This window comes from Pholis gunnellus (genome assembly GCF_910591455.1).
Source record: "Pholis gunnellus genome assembly, chromosome: 17".
NCBI classification, from domain to species: Eukaryota; Metazoa; Chordata; class Actinopteri; order Perciformes; family Pholidae; genus Pholis; species Pholis gunnellus.
In genome coordinates, this window is record NC_136544.1 from 19,481,775 (window position 1) to 19,495,759 (window position 13,985).

Here is a 13,985-nt window from a genome sequence, read left to right on the forward strand (position 1 = left end):
GATTCGATTTTGTTCAATAGTCAATGCAGACGTGTGGATTGAGGGATTTATATTCAGTTTATCTCCCGGACACGCAGCCTTCAACAGTAGTTTGTGTTGTGACTTTGTGGCCGAGATGCCCCGAAGCGAGCGATGTGAAGAGCACTGTGGGTAAATAAAAGATTCATTCTCACAACTTGTTCATGCAGTCGTCCTAAAAACTGGCGCAGCGTCATCGCTGTCATGGCATGACACACTAAAGACACACACACACACACAATACTGATTACAGACACACAGTGTGACTGTGTCACGCTGCTGAGAGGAAAGAAAAACACATACATGTGCAGTTCACATCTGCATGACATCTGCAGCGCGCGCGTGTGTGTGTGTGTGTGTGTGTGTGTGTGTGTGTGTGTTCTCACCCAGAGCTGCCTGTGTGCATGCTGCTATGATCATGACAGACTCCCTGTCCTGGAAAGCGATCTGAGGGAGCAAAGGGGAGCTACGCTGCTCCTCATTAAAAATTCATCCTGTTCCTTACTGCTCTCAGGAACACAGAGACGATGAAGATGAGCGCTCACCACACACACACACACACACACACACTCAGCACACACACACACACACAGCACAGAAGAGAGGGGGAGGAGAGAGGCAGCATGCTCGCCTGGAAATTACATCATCCTCCTCCTCCTCAGTGGACTTAGCAACACCTCGCCTACATCCGGATGCAGCGATAATAACAGTGGCGACTTCATTTTGACGAATTCCCTGATTCGCTCTGATCTGCAGATTAAGGCAGCGTTGTCTTTTCACCCCGGCAAAAAAAATAAAAAAAATAAAATCAGCAGCATCGTCAGCAGTTCGGCGGATGCTTTGTCTAAGAGTCACAGTACGCACCTCCGCAGACGTGAATAATCGAGTGTCAGCCGTTCCCAGACACCAGGTTTACATCATTTCCTGTAGGAAGCCTATTAAATCATCATCCTTCAGGTGAAGCACCCAGCTCACTCCATCAAGCTGCTCCAGCTGGACATGTGAGTGATGGAACAAACGGCGTCTAAATCAATTAAAGTTAGGTCACATTCAACATTTGCTAAAAAAAAATGTTTGTGGTCGTGCACTTCAGTCGTTTGAAAATCGTTCACCAAAATAAACCGAAACGTCCATCTGCTCCTATGAACCTCGTCAATGAACGCAACAACCTTTGTCTCCTTGCTCACTCTTTGTGTTTTGGATTGAAGCGGCCTCAATTGACGGATACAGTCTCATTACAACTGTTTGTTTTCCCAACAGCGCCATTTGCTGTGACAGTGGGGTCTGCCAGCCCTGTCGACTGCAGTAAATACTCACTCTGGAGTGCAGTAAACATGACCATCTGAGCAGCGTCACACTGACAGGCAGCTGTGACGTCCTCACAGACGGACAGGAAGCCACGAAGGCCGGTTTGGTGCCTCCAGGAGAAGGTTTCGCTCCCAACATGGACGTCAAAGGACGTGCCAAACCTTCATTATTTTCAGCAAAATCAGTCTGGAAAGTGGATTAAAAAATGTTTCAACAGATTAATTTATAATGAAAATAATACATAGTTATAGAATTATGATTCTTTGGTTGATAATAAGCTAAATATGGAGGTGAGGAGAAGAAAACACAATCTGTTACTGTCTCAGCTCCGAACTGTAATAAAAATATATAATCAATCCAGTCAGATCAGCTGTCTGTCTAAAACGCTGTCTGGTTTTCTGTGATGCACAGAAAACAAATCAATCATTTTGGAGGCCCAATGATATCTAACTACACCATAAAGCCTTGAGTATACACTTCATATACAGACACACACCTGTGCCATGCTGAGCCATCTGGACCGGATCACCTTCATCCTCTCAGACCGGCTGTTTAACATCACTGTAGAAGTACTTCATGATATCTGTTTCTTTCCTCCTTGCCCTCTATCTTTGAACCTGCAGCGCTCTCTTCTCCATCTGTCATGCTCAGACTGTGTCCTTCTGGCGTGACGTCCAGCCGTCCTCCTTCGTCCTCCGTCCTTCCCCCTCCCCCAGGCCCTGACGGTGACCCCCCTGGCTCAGCTACAGGAACCTTCAGCCCTCCTCTTCCTCGGTCTAGGCCTGAGACTCTGCTGTCAGCAGCTCTCCCACTGGGTGCTAAGAGGGCTTCATAGAGGTGGGAACATCTCTGTCGCCTCTCTTCAGCCGTTTGCTAGTTCACAGCAGTCTGATGTATGCTTGAACGTTCAACGAATGTTCAAGCATACGTTCAAATACGTTCAAATCAAACTTGTCACACTTCTACTCTTATTTAGTCATTTAAACCATTTGAGGTTTTGACTTGGGCTGCAATTAACAATTATTTTCTCTACTGGTTAATGTACAAGATATTATCTCAATTAACTGATTCATCCTTTGATCTCTAGAATCTCTGTCTTTACCGCAACAATGTTCTTTACTCTGACCTGTTTTTTATTAGAATGGTTGCTTTGACTTAAGAAATATTTCCAATCAAATCTGCAGCAGAAGTCAGAGTGTGTTTTTGTGATTTGAGTAAACTGATCCTTAAAAAAAAGGAAAAAAAGAGACGCAGACGATCTCTGAGAGATGTAAAGTACTAATCCAGACTTGATATATCCATCGCTCATTACTTCATCATTACTGTTATTATTATCGTTATTAGCATTAGCATCATCATCATCATCACCATCAGCAGGCGGTGTAGCCACCAAACCGACTCTGCTCCTGTTCCTTCCTCCAGCTCTGAGATGATGCAGTGTGTTTGGGCTGCGTTCTGACACAAAGCAAATACGCTGTAATAGATTGCAAATGAACTGCGCCGCGGACACCACCAATTAATCAAAAGGCAGATTGTCGTACTTTCTCCGTGCAATGGCAGAAAAAAAAAAAGTAGGAGGTGAATCTTACCTCCTTAAAATGAATGGATTGTATGTGCAGTTAATTATCATTTACTACAGGGTCTCTCTGGGATGTTTCCACAGCTTAAGGATACGGTCGGTGAAGTGGAACGGAGAGGAGCTCTGCTGCGATGGAATCAGAGATTGGTCTGCTGGTAATTACACTTTCATTTTAAGAGGATCAATTCTATGTAATCAGAGTGCAATCTCACTGAAAATCGAGTGGTTATTCAAGCCACTTTAACATGGAAACTTTACATTTTCAAGGGGAAAAACATTTGTTTGATGAACGGCAGCAGAGAGTAAATACAACACTGGATACATTGCTGTTGCTCTCGACTGAGCACTGCAGAAATTAAAACTGATGATAATAATGAGAGGCTGAAATCAGAGAATATTTGGCATTTTTGCTTGACAAATGAGTCAATCAACAAAATAATTATAACTTAATATTCTATTGATCGACTAATTATTTCAGCTCTGTATATATATATATGTATAGCAAAGCCGAATCGTTAAGATTTTAGCCAATAATGACATTTCAGTCTCCTATTACGTTGTACTTTTCAAACCCACAACATGTACATTATTCTGATAGTCGTAGCAATAGCCGCAAGAGCAAGAGGAGGGCAAACAGCACGGCTCCGTCCTGAGGAACAAACTCTGTCTACCAGTCATGTGAGGTTGCCAGGCAACCAGTGGAGACTCCAGGAAGTTAACAGTCCCCGGCAAAAAAAAAGCAGTCTGGCACATGACTTCCATTTTTACACTTCAGTTTTTGAAAAAAAACACAAGATATATTGTGTTAATTAGTGAGCTTTTAGGGTGCGGCTAGCTATTTCCACCTGTTTCCAGTCTTTATGCTAAGCTAAGCTAAGTGGCTGCTGGCTGTATAGCTTCACATCCGTACAGAGAAGAGAGTGGAATCGATCCGTGCATCTAACCCTCGGTGGTGAATAACTGTGTTTCTTAAAATACTGAATGGCTTATTTCAGAGCTTGTGTTTCATGTTTTCATCTGCAACTATGCTTGTTTCCACTGGTTGTGACAAAGATTTCAAGAGTGTTTGATATTAAAATCAGATATTTTGAGTATTCCTTCAAGCTTCTGCTCGCACTTGAACTGCATTTTGAAGTAAATTTGTTGCGTTTCAGGAGCAGGACGACATTGGAAATGCTTGCGCACGCAGGCAGTCAACGGGCCGAACAGTCCTATCACGGTCTGGTGAGTTGTGATGCCACACAGTATGCTTCCACAAAGACTAGCCCTGGGTGTGTTTGCTATTGATTTGTTCTCTGGTCATGTAGGATAAAGATAGACCCCACCCAACAGGACCAACTGCAGCTAAAAATAACATGTGTAAATCAAGGCTAGAGGCACACACACACACACACACACAGTCCTGTTGGCTGTGATGATGACTATGTGTTGGGGGTCAGAGGGGATAATTATTATGTAGTAACTGAAATGCTGCTCCTCCTTGACGCATGTCCTGTCATTCAATGCTTTTATTTTTATTTTTTTTCTAATTTATAGCTGAGGCTCTTAATCTCTCGACTGTGAGAGAGAGGGGGAGGGTGGTTGGGGAGCGTCATCTCCACGATGAGCGGGTGACAGCATTTATGGGACAGTGCCACCGAAGTTTACAGCCACTCTACCATCGACCAAAGCCATATGAGCCATTAATCATACACTAAACCAATTACCATGCCATCACAGCCGTCTGCTGTCCACCTCATCTTACAGACTCTGTCCGGATGCTCGATGCTGCTTCACCAAGACATGACTATTAATATACAAGTGTGTACTTTAAACCTCCATTGTCCTCTCAAGTTTGATATAATTAAGGATAATGTTTTTATTTTTTATTTGAAGGGATCAGATCCAGTGGCTCAGTCGGGGCTATCAAATTGCATTTGGGTGATTCCTTGTTCAACATCTAACTTTTCTGGCTTTGTGAGGGAGTGGTTATGTAATACAAACACAATATTTTTTTGAAATTTGTAATGTGTTTAAAATATAGTGACTTATATAATTAATTCATTCCAGAACACAAAATTCACAACATGATCCAAATCCAAATGTACAGAAACAGGACAACTAGTGATGGATTGCCGTGAAGTTTTGTACAAACATTCATGGTTCCCAGAGGATATATCCTAGAGACATTGTCAATGAGGTTCACATTTGTGGATTTGAGTGAAACGTTGTGAAAGCGATCGGATGCCTTGCAGTGACATGGATATGGTGGAATAGACACTCTCCTCTCCCACACACTAGCTAATAAAATAACTGGCCATAAAGTCCCTTGCACCTCTGCTATCATTTTCTCTTTTTCATTTATCTCTTCTCGTCTAAGCGCCCAACTTTTGACGACTTGCCATTTTGAAAGTTTACTGGCGGAAGGGGAGGGGCCAACAAACAATTTTTTTAATTATAGGGACTCAGGGAGGGACATTTTAATTGTTTACGACCACTTTGTCACGTTAGGGAGGGAAAACAACTTTTATGGGACTCACAAATACTAAATAAAGTTTTCACAATCATGCATTTTTTACAAACTATTCCAGCAGATTATTTAAAGCTTCGAAGGCCTTTTAGGGCCCTATTTTGACCCAGGGTCTTTTGGGACAAATTGATCCGGTGTTCCCCTTTTGTCGGCAGCCCTGAGTAGAGGAAATAAAGCAGGGGCAGGATAAATAGTTGTATGCCTCTTTTATGATAAGACACTTGGTCTTGTTTAATAAAAACAGATCTGGAGGAATTAAAGTGATGAGGTTTTTAAAGATTTGGACCATGATCGGTAACAACCATAATAATAATACATTTTCTGGGAACCCACTTATTAAATATAAGACCTGACCATTCTTACTGCGATTCCACATCCCCTCATATCATCTTGAATAGATAAACCAGCCATTTAGAAGAGATATATGTTGTTTGTTTTATGCATTTGTTATTGAAAACATTTACAAATGTTAAATACTTTAAAAATGAAACCAAATGCATTTAGACCAAATGAACGGGCTGTTCTTTTTTTTCCTCTCATCAGTCAAACAAACAGAATGTACGCTAGCCTTTCATATTAGATTCAATGTTATAAGACGGCAAAAATTATAAGAAGAATAAAAACATTCAGGCTCTCTCCTGTCACACTGCAGATATAAATGTTAGACAAAAGATTGTGGAAGAAATTCTGCAAATGTATTTGTCGACCCAAATAAAATCTCTTGCGACCCACCTGAGTCTTTAGGAATGACATTCCCAAACGGCGGTTTGTAACGGGCTTGTGAACTTCCAAATAAACTGACAAAGTTGTTGTAGTCGTTGTATTCCTACGCTATTTGATCTATAAGCTGTCAGGTCATATGTTAATTTCAGGTGTGATGCTAATATAGGAATGTAACCGTATTTGTTTAAAGTGCTACAACACAACAGCACTGGTGTCAAACCTAAACAGACCTGAGGCTGCACTCTAAACCCAATCAATGAACTCCACACTGATACCCGGGTACCAGAGTCTGTTGATGCACGTCGCTGTAACCGAAGAATTAGAACAAATGGAGAGCTCAACAGTAATACAACAGAAGGCCAGAGTCCTGCACTGTTCTCAGACTGTCCCCGGGCTAACAGCCTAATCCAGTAATGTCTGGCCTGTAATTTGGCCTTAGTGGGCAATAGAGAGGGCAAGGTGGAGACCAATAAAACAGTTGTGTTCGGCAGTGACCATCTGCAGTCTCAGCTGAGGGCAAAATGAATCCCATCCATCGTCCGCTGCAGGGCAGAGTGACGGTGCAGTGCAACAGAGTCACTTTACACAAGTAGCGATCAGCTGAGGGGGGGAGGAGTAGTGATACCAGCCGGAGGAAGGCTCATCTTCTACTCCAACAAGTGGCTGCGAGGCCCCTGAATACACTTTCCATCCACTCTCAACTCGGGACTAACTGTAATCCGGCCCATGCAGCTGCATGTACAGCGGATCGTGTGTCATAATACAATGTAATGCCACTTTAAGGCCGGGACATTAGCCTGGGAGGGCATACTCCAGCTGGGTAATCCTTATCTGATTGGACTATGAGACTAATCCCGCTCTTCTCTGCTGCCCTGCTATCTGCTTTTATCTCAGGCCTGCCTCTCATCCTGCTGCACACACAAGAATACACAAACACCATGTGTACAAGTACACAAAAGCGCACACACACAACATACTCCCACGTGTGTTTTTTCAAATGCATGAACGTACACTACATTGATACTCCCACGAGGTTATACATAAAATCACGAGGCAGTATGTGTGAACTGTGATCTGTGGTAATCGACAGCAGCGGTGGGAGGCCGTACACAAGTGTGGTAGCCATTTTAGCTAAAAGATCATCTCTGTTGGGTGAAGAACGCTTCAGTAATGGAAAGAAACATTTGCCATGGCTATAACTCAAATTAAATCAACAGTCTAAAGGCCTTTGCACACCGAGGGAATTTTCTTTCATGTGATTAATTCACACATCAACATTTTTTTACGAATTATTATTTGTCATGACTAGCTACTTTCAGACAGAATGCAAACATTACGTGGTGAAAAAGCAATACTTTCTTTTGTGCGGTTGATTTTTCAGAGCCTTCGCACCGCAAATAAAGTCATCAACCAATCACAATGTTTGTAATGGTCATATTTAAAATGTATATATCCAGGATGAACACAAAAGATAAAGACAGAAGCTAAAGACTACAGATCACAGTGTAAAAGTGAACCACCACATCCCCTGTTGATCGAGACAGAAGACAATGAAATTAAGGAACAACACTGTTCCTTCCTTGTTATGTCTTCATACACTGTTACAATGATTAAAAAGCAAAAGCAGCACGTGTATACCTTCAGTAGCTAGCTTAGCATAGTGCTAACACTAATTGATGGTGTGCTAACATACTCTGCTAATGCTCCACAGGTTTTTACATATAAATGTACCGTTTTAGAAACGTAAATGTCCTCCAAACATTTTTCGGGTAACGAGTATCACTATGACACAACGTTTAAACACGACGAGCTCCAAATCCACTAAACCAGCTTGAAAATGAAGAAATGAGAACATGAGAGTTGAAAATTGAGAGCACAGTCGTAAAGTTGTCGGACCGTGGTCGGAGCTGGCCGATGCTACGCTTTGATTGGCCAGGCTGCGTCTGAGGGACGTGGGGAAGGGGAAACGGGTTGCCAACTTCTCAAAAGGGTTGCCAACGGCAAACTGGCAACTCTTATGTGGAGCCTTGTGTGACGGCCATTCTTCACAATGTTCAGATACTGCAGATTGACGGATTCAGCAGATGAAAATAATCAGAACTTGCAGTCCTAAATTATTGCAAAGCTGATATCTCGTGCACTGTGGACATGCGGGAAATTTTATTGCACATATCGTAGTTTGGGGAAAAGCACATTAAACGATGAACCCTAACAGACAGACAACAGGTAATAAAAGACATCAGACACCATGGTGGCCCTCCTTCATCACAGGGTCCACCATCCCTCTCCCACACCTCCTCCCTGACTCGGTCTCTCCCCTCCACCGTGGAGCCTGAGGGCGGCGCTGGGATGAAGATGAATATCTCAAATTAGCAGCAAACGCAGAGCGCTTCACCTGGCTGAGAGCACAGGGGGCTCAGCGGCTGCTCTTACAGACGTCCCGGATAGGACAGAGGAGAGGCCCAATTTATCAGAAACACACATGTTTACTGTGCTCGTGTCTCACCGGCTCAATCTCTCTCTCTCTGCACCCGCACGTGTTCACTGAACTTTAAATACTGTTTCAAGACTGCAAGTGTAAAATGCACACTTCCAAAAATACTTTAACGTCAACAGCAGAAGACCAATAGGTGCAGATTTGACTTTCAAAGATTGAAAAAGCCAGAGAGCTGTTGGCTTTTGGCAGTTAAGAAAATCAAACTGCTGAAAACATGGAGTCAAACCGTTCACTGTGTTTGATCAAACTCCCAAACTCATCTAAACCTGTACTATTAAGTTCAAAAGCAAGAGATCTAAAGCTGCAACTAACTGTTATTTTTTTACTATTATACTATTTCCCTGAGCCAAAGGTTACATCTTCAAATGTCTTTTTTTTGTCCGACCAACAGTCCAAAACACAAATATATTCAATTTGAATAGACATCAAACTGACAAAAGCAGCAAATTTATATATATATAGTTACAATGATACAGCAGTCGGTAATCTCTGCTGTTCTTAATGCCCTGACCTCAAACACTTCTCTAACAGGAGGGAAGCACTATCTTAAATGTTTTGTACGCAGCTTTTTTGCTAATGATTATTAGCATTGTAGCTCAGCAAATGTCAACCTCAGTGACATGCAGTGAAATGCTCGCTCTAGCAGGCTGAGGTGGACGACACAGAAACGTTCAGGGAAGAAGCTGATGCAGATCCATTAAAATATGCTTGAATTGGTCCAGATACCCCACACCCAATCACACACACACACACACACAACCATTTTATTGAAAACCAAACCACAGCCTTGGACCAGATACACAATCCTTTCCAGGAGAGAGATTATTTGTGTTTCTCTGACGAGCGAGTGAGCAAAGCAGAGGTGGAGGTGATGAAGCACCCAGTGTGGGTATTCCCATTTTGCTTGTTCACAGGTTCTCCTCTCCAGTAGCTGGTTATACAAACAGAAACCGTCGCCCACCTGTGTCCACTCTGTGAGCAGGATGTGTGGGCCGGCGCTGCCAAACACACAGTCTGTGTTCTCTGCTGCGATAAGGACGGGGCCTCAACCGGCAGTCGCTGCCTGATCGCCAGTGAGGCTTCGTTTGAGTGGAGCAGGGGGAAAGATGAATGCTAGTCATCTTGGCACTTTGAATCAATTGAGCTGAGCTGCGAACTGAAGCCTAATTAACATCTGAAATGTTAAACTTCACTCCTCCTGACTATCTAGGCTGGATATGCAGCCTGCTTATCTCTGCCTCTCTGCAGCTGCATCCGCTCTGTACTTTCCTATTTCTCAACCCCAGTGATTTTTGGTTTAGACTACCTATAATTAAATGTACTCGCTTCTTAAGACCCAATTTCCTGTGCAGGAAATAATTTGAATTAGAATTTAAATGAATATGACCCCAGTAAGTAAATGCACTGGCCCCCCCTTTTTTTTCACACACCCTGGCCTCTTCTGGGGATCGTTCATGAATCACAAATGACAAATCTGGGTTTATTTCCTGCCATTTTGATCTCGGATTCAAAGGGAGAGGCTCGTTGTGTCGATACAAAAGCAACATACACGCCCCGAGCCAAGAGTGTGGTGTTCTGATCCCGTCTTGACTCTGTGGCGTTTGGTTTGCCAATTAAATAACGGCCCAGCAGAAGTAAAGGCCAGCCATTGTTACAATTACACTCCAGCTGTGATCGGACTGTAGGAACAGTTAATACACCAGAGCGCTACATCCATTCAGCGTTTCCTCCGTTATATATCCAGGCAAGAAACACTTTGTGACACCTTCACAAACTTACAAACACATCTGGATCCGTACCGGTGAAACCGTGTTGTTGACACCTGAGCCGCTTCTCAGGAACAGCCGAGGTGTTAAACCATCAGAAGTCGAGGTGATTACTAATTCAACTTTTTTTTTATTGCGGTGCCACTTTGATATTTTAATTTTAGTTCACTAAAACTAAACACTTTTTCTCCTACCTTTACTTTACAGTTCGCCTCTCATTGACACAAACAGATGGTAGCATGGCTCCATGCAAAGCAACCAACTACTAGACTTAAGTAAGTACTAATGTGTAGTATTTCCATTTTATGCCAGTTTCTACTTCTACTCCACTAGATTTCGGGAGATATTGTACTTTTTGCTGCACTACATTTATTTTGATTTTAAGATTTTGTATAAAAAAAACATATAGTAAGCTTTTAAAATTCAATTTTAACCATCAAAAAGTTTATGTCTTGTCTTGTTTCAAATGTCTACGAGTTGTTTCACCAAAGAGACATTTTTCCTCGAAAGGTTTTGTGCCACTAGACTAAACTAACTGTAAAGTTTCACCTCGAGCAGCTACAACAGCAGCATACTGCTCTACCATTGATGCATGACAATCTAATGACTCACAAGTACTTTCACTTTTTATATTTTAGGTGTAATTGCTGATAATACTTCTGAACTTTTACTCAATAAGTATTTTGAATGCAGGACTTTTACAGGAGTACTTTTACATTTTGTATTGGTATTGTGTCGGAAGAGTAGCACCCACCCTCTGGTTCCCCCTCAGCTAAACGCTGTTAGCTCTGTCAGCACTGATGCCATTGTTTGCACTGTTAGCACCGTTAGCTGCATGTTGAGAGCCGTGAGGGTGCAATAGATATGCTCTGTAATTCGCATTTAGCTCTGTTTTTGGTCTCCACCAACTCCTGATGGAAATAACTGTCTCTTGAGCTGCTAAATGATCCTCTACGTTCACCAGCTAGTCTCTAATTGTGTCTGTCTGTTGTTTGCTGCTGAGCAGGTAGTGTGCAGAGGGTTTTTTAAGAGTTTCTTTCTCTAAACGCTGCCGGCTTTAGCCAAAAACGACACTATGAGAGCGGTGGGAGTACCAGAACAGTAAAGCTGTGGACCAAACAGAAAAACAATGAGCTGAAACTCACTACGCTTTGTAAAATCAACGGGAGCTATTTCACAGTGTCGCACTGTTTTCACATGGCCATTTTATACATTACCAATGTAAAAATATGGAATATAGGAGCTTAAAATTGGACTTCAAACCAGTTGTTAAGCTTTGAACAGAAGGCACACAGAGTCGGGCTGCTTATCACAGAAGCCAGAGGAGCATGAAGGCTTTTCAGGATCTCACAGCTAAGAAGATGAGCAGATTTGTAACGCCCTGCGCCCTCACAAGGTTACAGCGCCGCGCTCCAAGTCAGCACCCCAACACCACCATGACGGGAAGCACGCCGCCTCCGTACGACAGGGTGGGCTCGAGAGGTCGTCTCCGCAAACCTGTGCTAAGGACGTGAGGCAGATTGACATCTAAGGTCAAAGGTGACATGACGAGAGCAGCGGCGAGCCCCGCTATCGGCGAAGCCGTCAGGCAGGTCAGCAGGCTGCATCTCTACTGTGACTTTACTTCTTGGGCTTCATTATGAAATTAAACACCCTGTCCTAACTGGTGGCCTTCTGTCACTTCCTCTTTAACTGGTCCCTTATTTAAAAGTTAGACCAGTCTGTCGGTTTGCTAATATATCAGGGTGATATATGATGAATCTTCCTCCGTAACTACAGCTCCTGAATATGTTATTATTTCATTATTTCAACGTCTGACTAGAGAAACTGTTCCAAAATGGTGTGGGAGTCTTTTATGCAACAGCTTCAGGCTGCAACCATAAACCCGTTTCACCTTGCCTGTAGGAGATGAACACGCTAACAGGACTATATTAGTCTGGATTTTGGTCGAGAGTTTTAGTCTTAAAGATCCATATCCACGTTTTTTTTTTGTCTTGTGACCCTTTAAAATGAAGCAGTGTCTCCCACCGTGTGTCGTTTTAACCTAAAAGGTGATTTATCTTGGTGAGTTTGTTTCATTAAAGGAATGAAAGGTTATGCTATGCAATATGGAACAAAAACATAAATTGTGTAAACAGAATTATGATTGGTCTTTTCCCTTTGACCCCTTAAAAGGTGTCCAAAAACAGAAACCTGCTTCACCCTGCCTGCAGGAGCTGATTACCCTTAAAGATTCGTATTAGAGTGAATCTAAACCACATTTTTTCTCTCCTTGTGAGCCCTAGAAATGAATGTATTAGCGCAACCCTTGTCACAGGTTGCATGTCATTTCAACTCAAAAATGTTTCATTAGAGACTTGTAGGAGTCAAAGTATCCAGTCTTTCACAGGAAAAAGGCACAGATTAAAGAAAAATTGCAGCAAAGACATGAATTTAGGTTACAGAATTAGGATTTTTCACCAATCCTGTGACCGCTCCGATTTGTCTCAAAAAACCTCTCTGCAAGAGATGAACACTCTAAAAGAATCACATTAATATGGATTGAAGTGGAAAGTTTTCGTCCAAGTTTTTCTTGACCTTGCAGACTTTTAAACTCGTCACAGGTTGCATGTGTCAACCAAAGAGTTTTGAAAGAAACTTTAGAGCAAATAAGCCATTTTTTTTGTAGCAGAATTAGTATTTTGCCTCGTTTCTGGCCGTTTAATCAGATTTCCCCTGCAACACCTTTGAGTGACGTCCCAAGACAGAAACCGTGTACTTATTGGAGTTTACGAGTATAGATGCAGTCCCATTTGCCCCTCTCCTATCAGTTCTGGCCTTTATTAACCACCAATTTCAGTGAATTCTTGCTGTGCATTTCATGTTGGAAAACAGAGGCACATCCTTACACAGTGGCATGAGAGGAACATGCAACAAGAAAACATATGCTGTGGCCCGTGAACTTTAAACCCCACAAGTGAAACCTTGTTGGGAGAGTTTTTTGCTATGTGTTGGCGAGCATGCAGAGAGTCATATTCTTACCTTCTAAGCAGCACGTCCTCCAAAGGCCCGAGTGGGTCATCACCTCCTCGTTCTTCTTGCTGGTCTCGTTCTCGCTCATGGACTTGCTCCTGCAGACGCCGCGGGAGTACAGCCAGTAGTCCGTGCCGACCGCGATGGTCATGAGGCTGAAGGCCGCGAAGGCTCCCACCGTGGTCAGCAGCATCTGGACTCCGCGGTCGAACAGACCCATGTTTCCGCATTCCATGAAAGGGGGACCCCCTTTCCTCTTGATGTACAGGAAGTAAATATTTGAAAATTTGCGGGACCAAACCAAACCGAAAAAACGGGATATACTCGAGCGGAAGGAGAGGGAAGAAGGACCAGGAGGATGCGGTAGGAACCTTATGGTTGCGTTTGGGTGAGAACCAAAACAAGAGAAAAACTGAGGATGGAGGTTTTTGGGGGGAAAGAGAGGAAGAGGCAGTGATGTCTCCCCTCTCTATTTGTTCTTACTTTTATACACCAGCCCCCCAAAAAATGAGAAATCAGGTATGCAGAGGATGACAGCACCTCAGTAGGCCTCCAGCTGCAGATGTGTGGATA

At 42.9% G+C, this 13,985-nt stretch overlaps 1 protein-coding gene across 1 annotated transcript in view; it reads right to left on the reverse strand.

Moving 5' to 3' along the window:
• cacng2a (calcium channel, voltage-dependent, gamma subunit 2a) overlaps positions 1–13,647 on the reverse strand; it is a gene marked incomplete at both ends in the record, with an annotated part of 60,780 nt that extends 47,133 nt beyond the window's left edge. The window contains one exon of the mRNA XM_079176949.1: positions 13,422–13,647. Within this exon, the coding sequence (XP_079033075.1) occupies positions 13,422–13,647 (226 nt within the window). The remainder of the gene's footprint in view (positions 1–13,421) is intronic.
• Between the last annotated feature and the right edge of the window lie 338 nt (positions 13,648–13,985).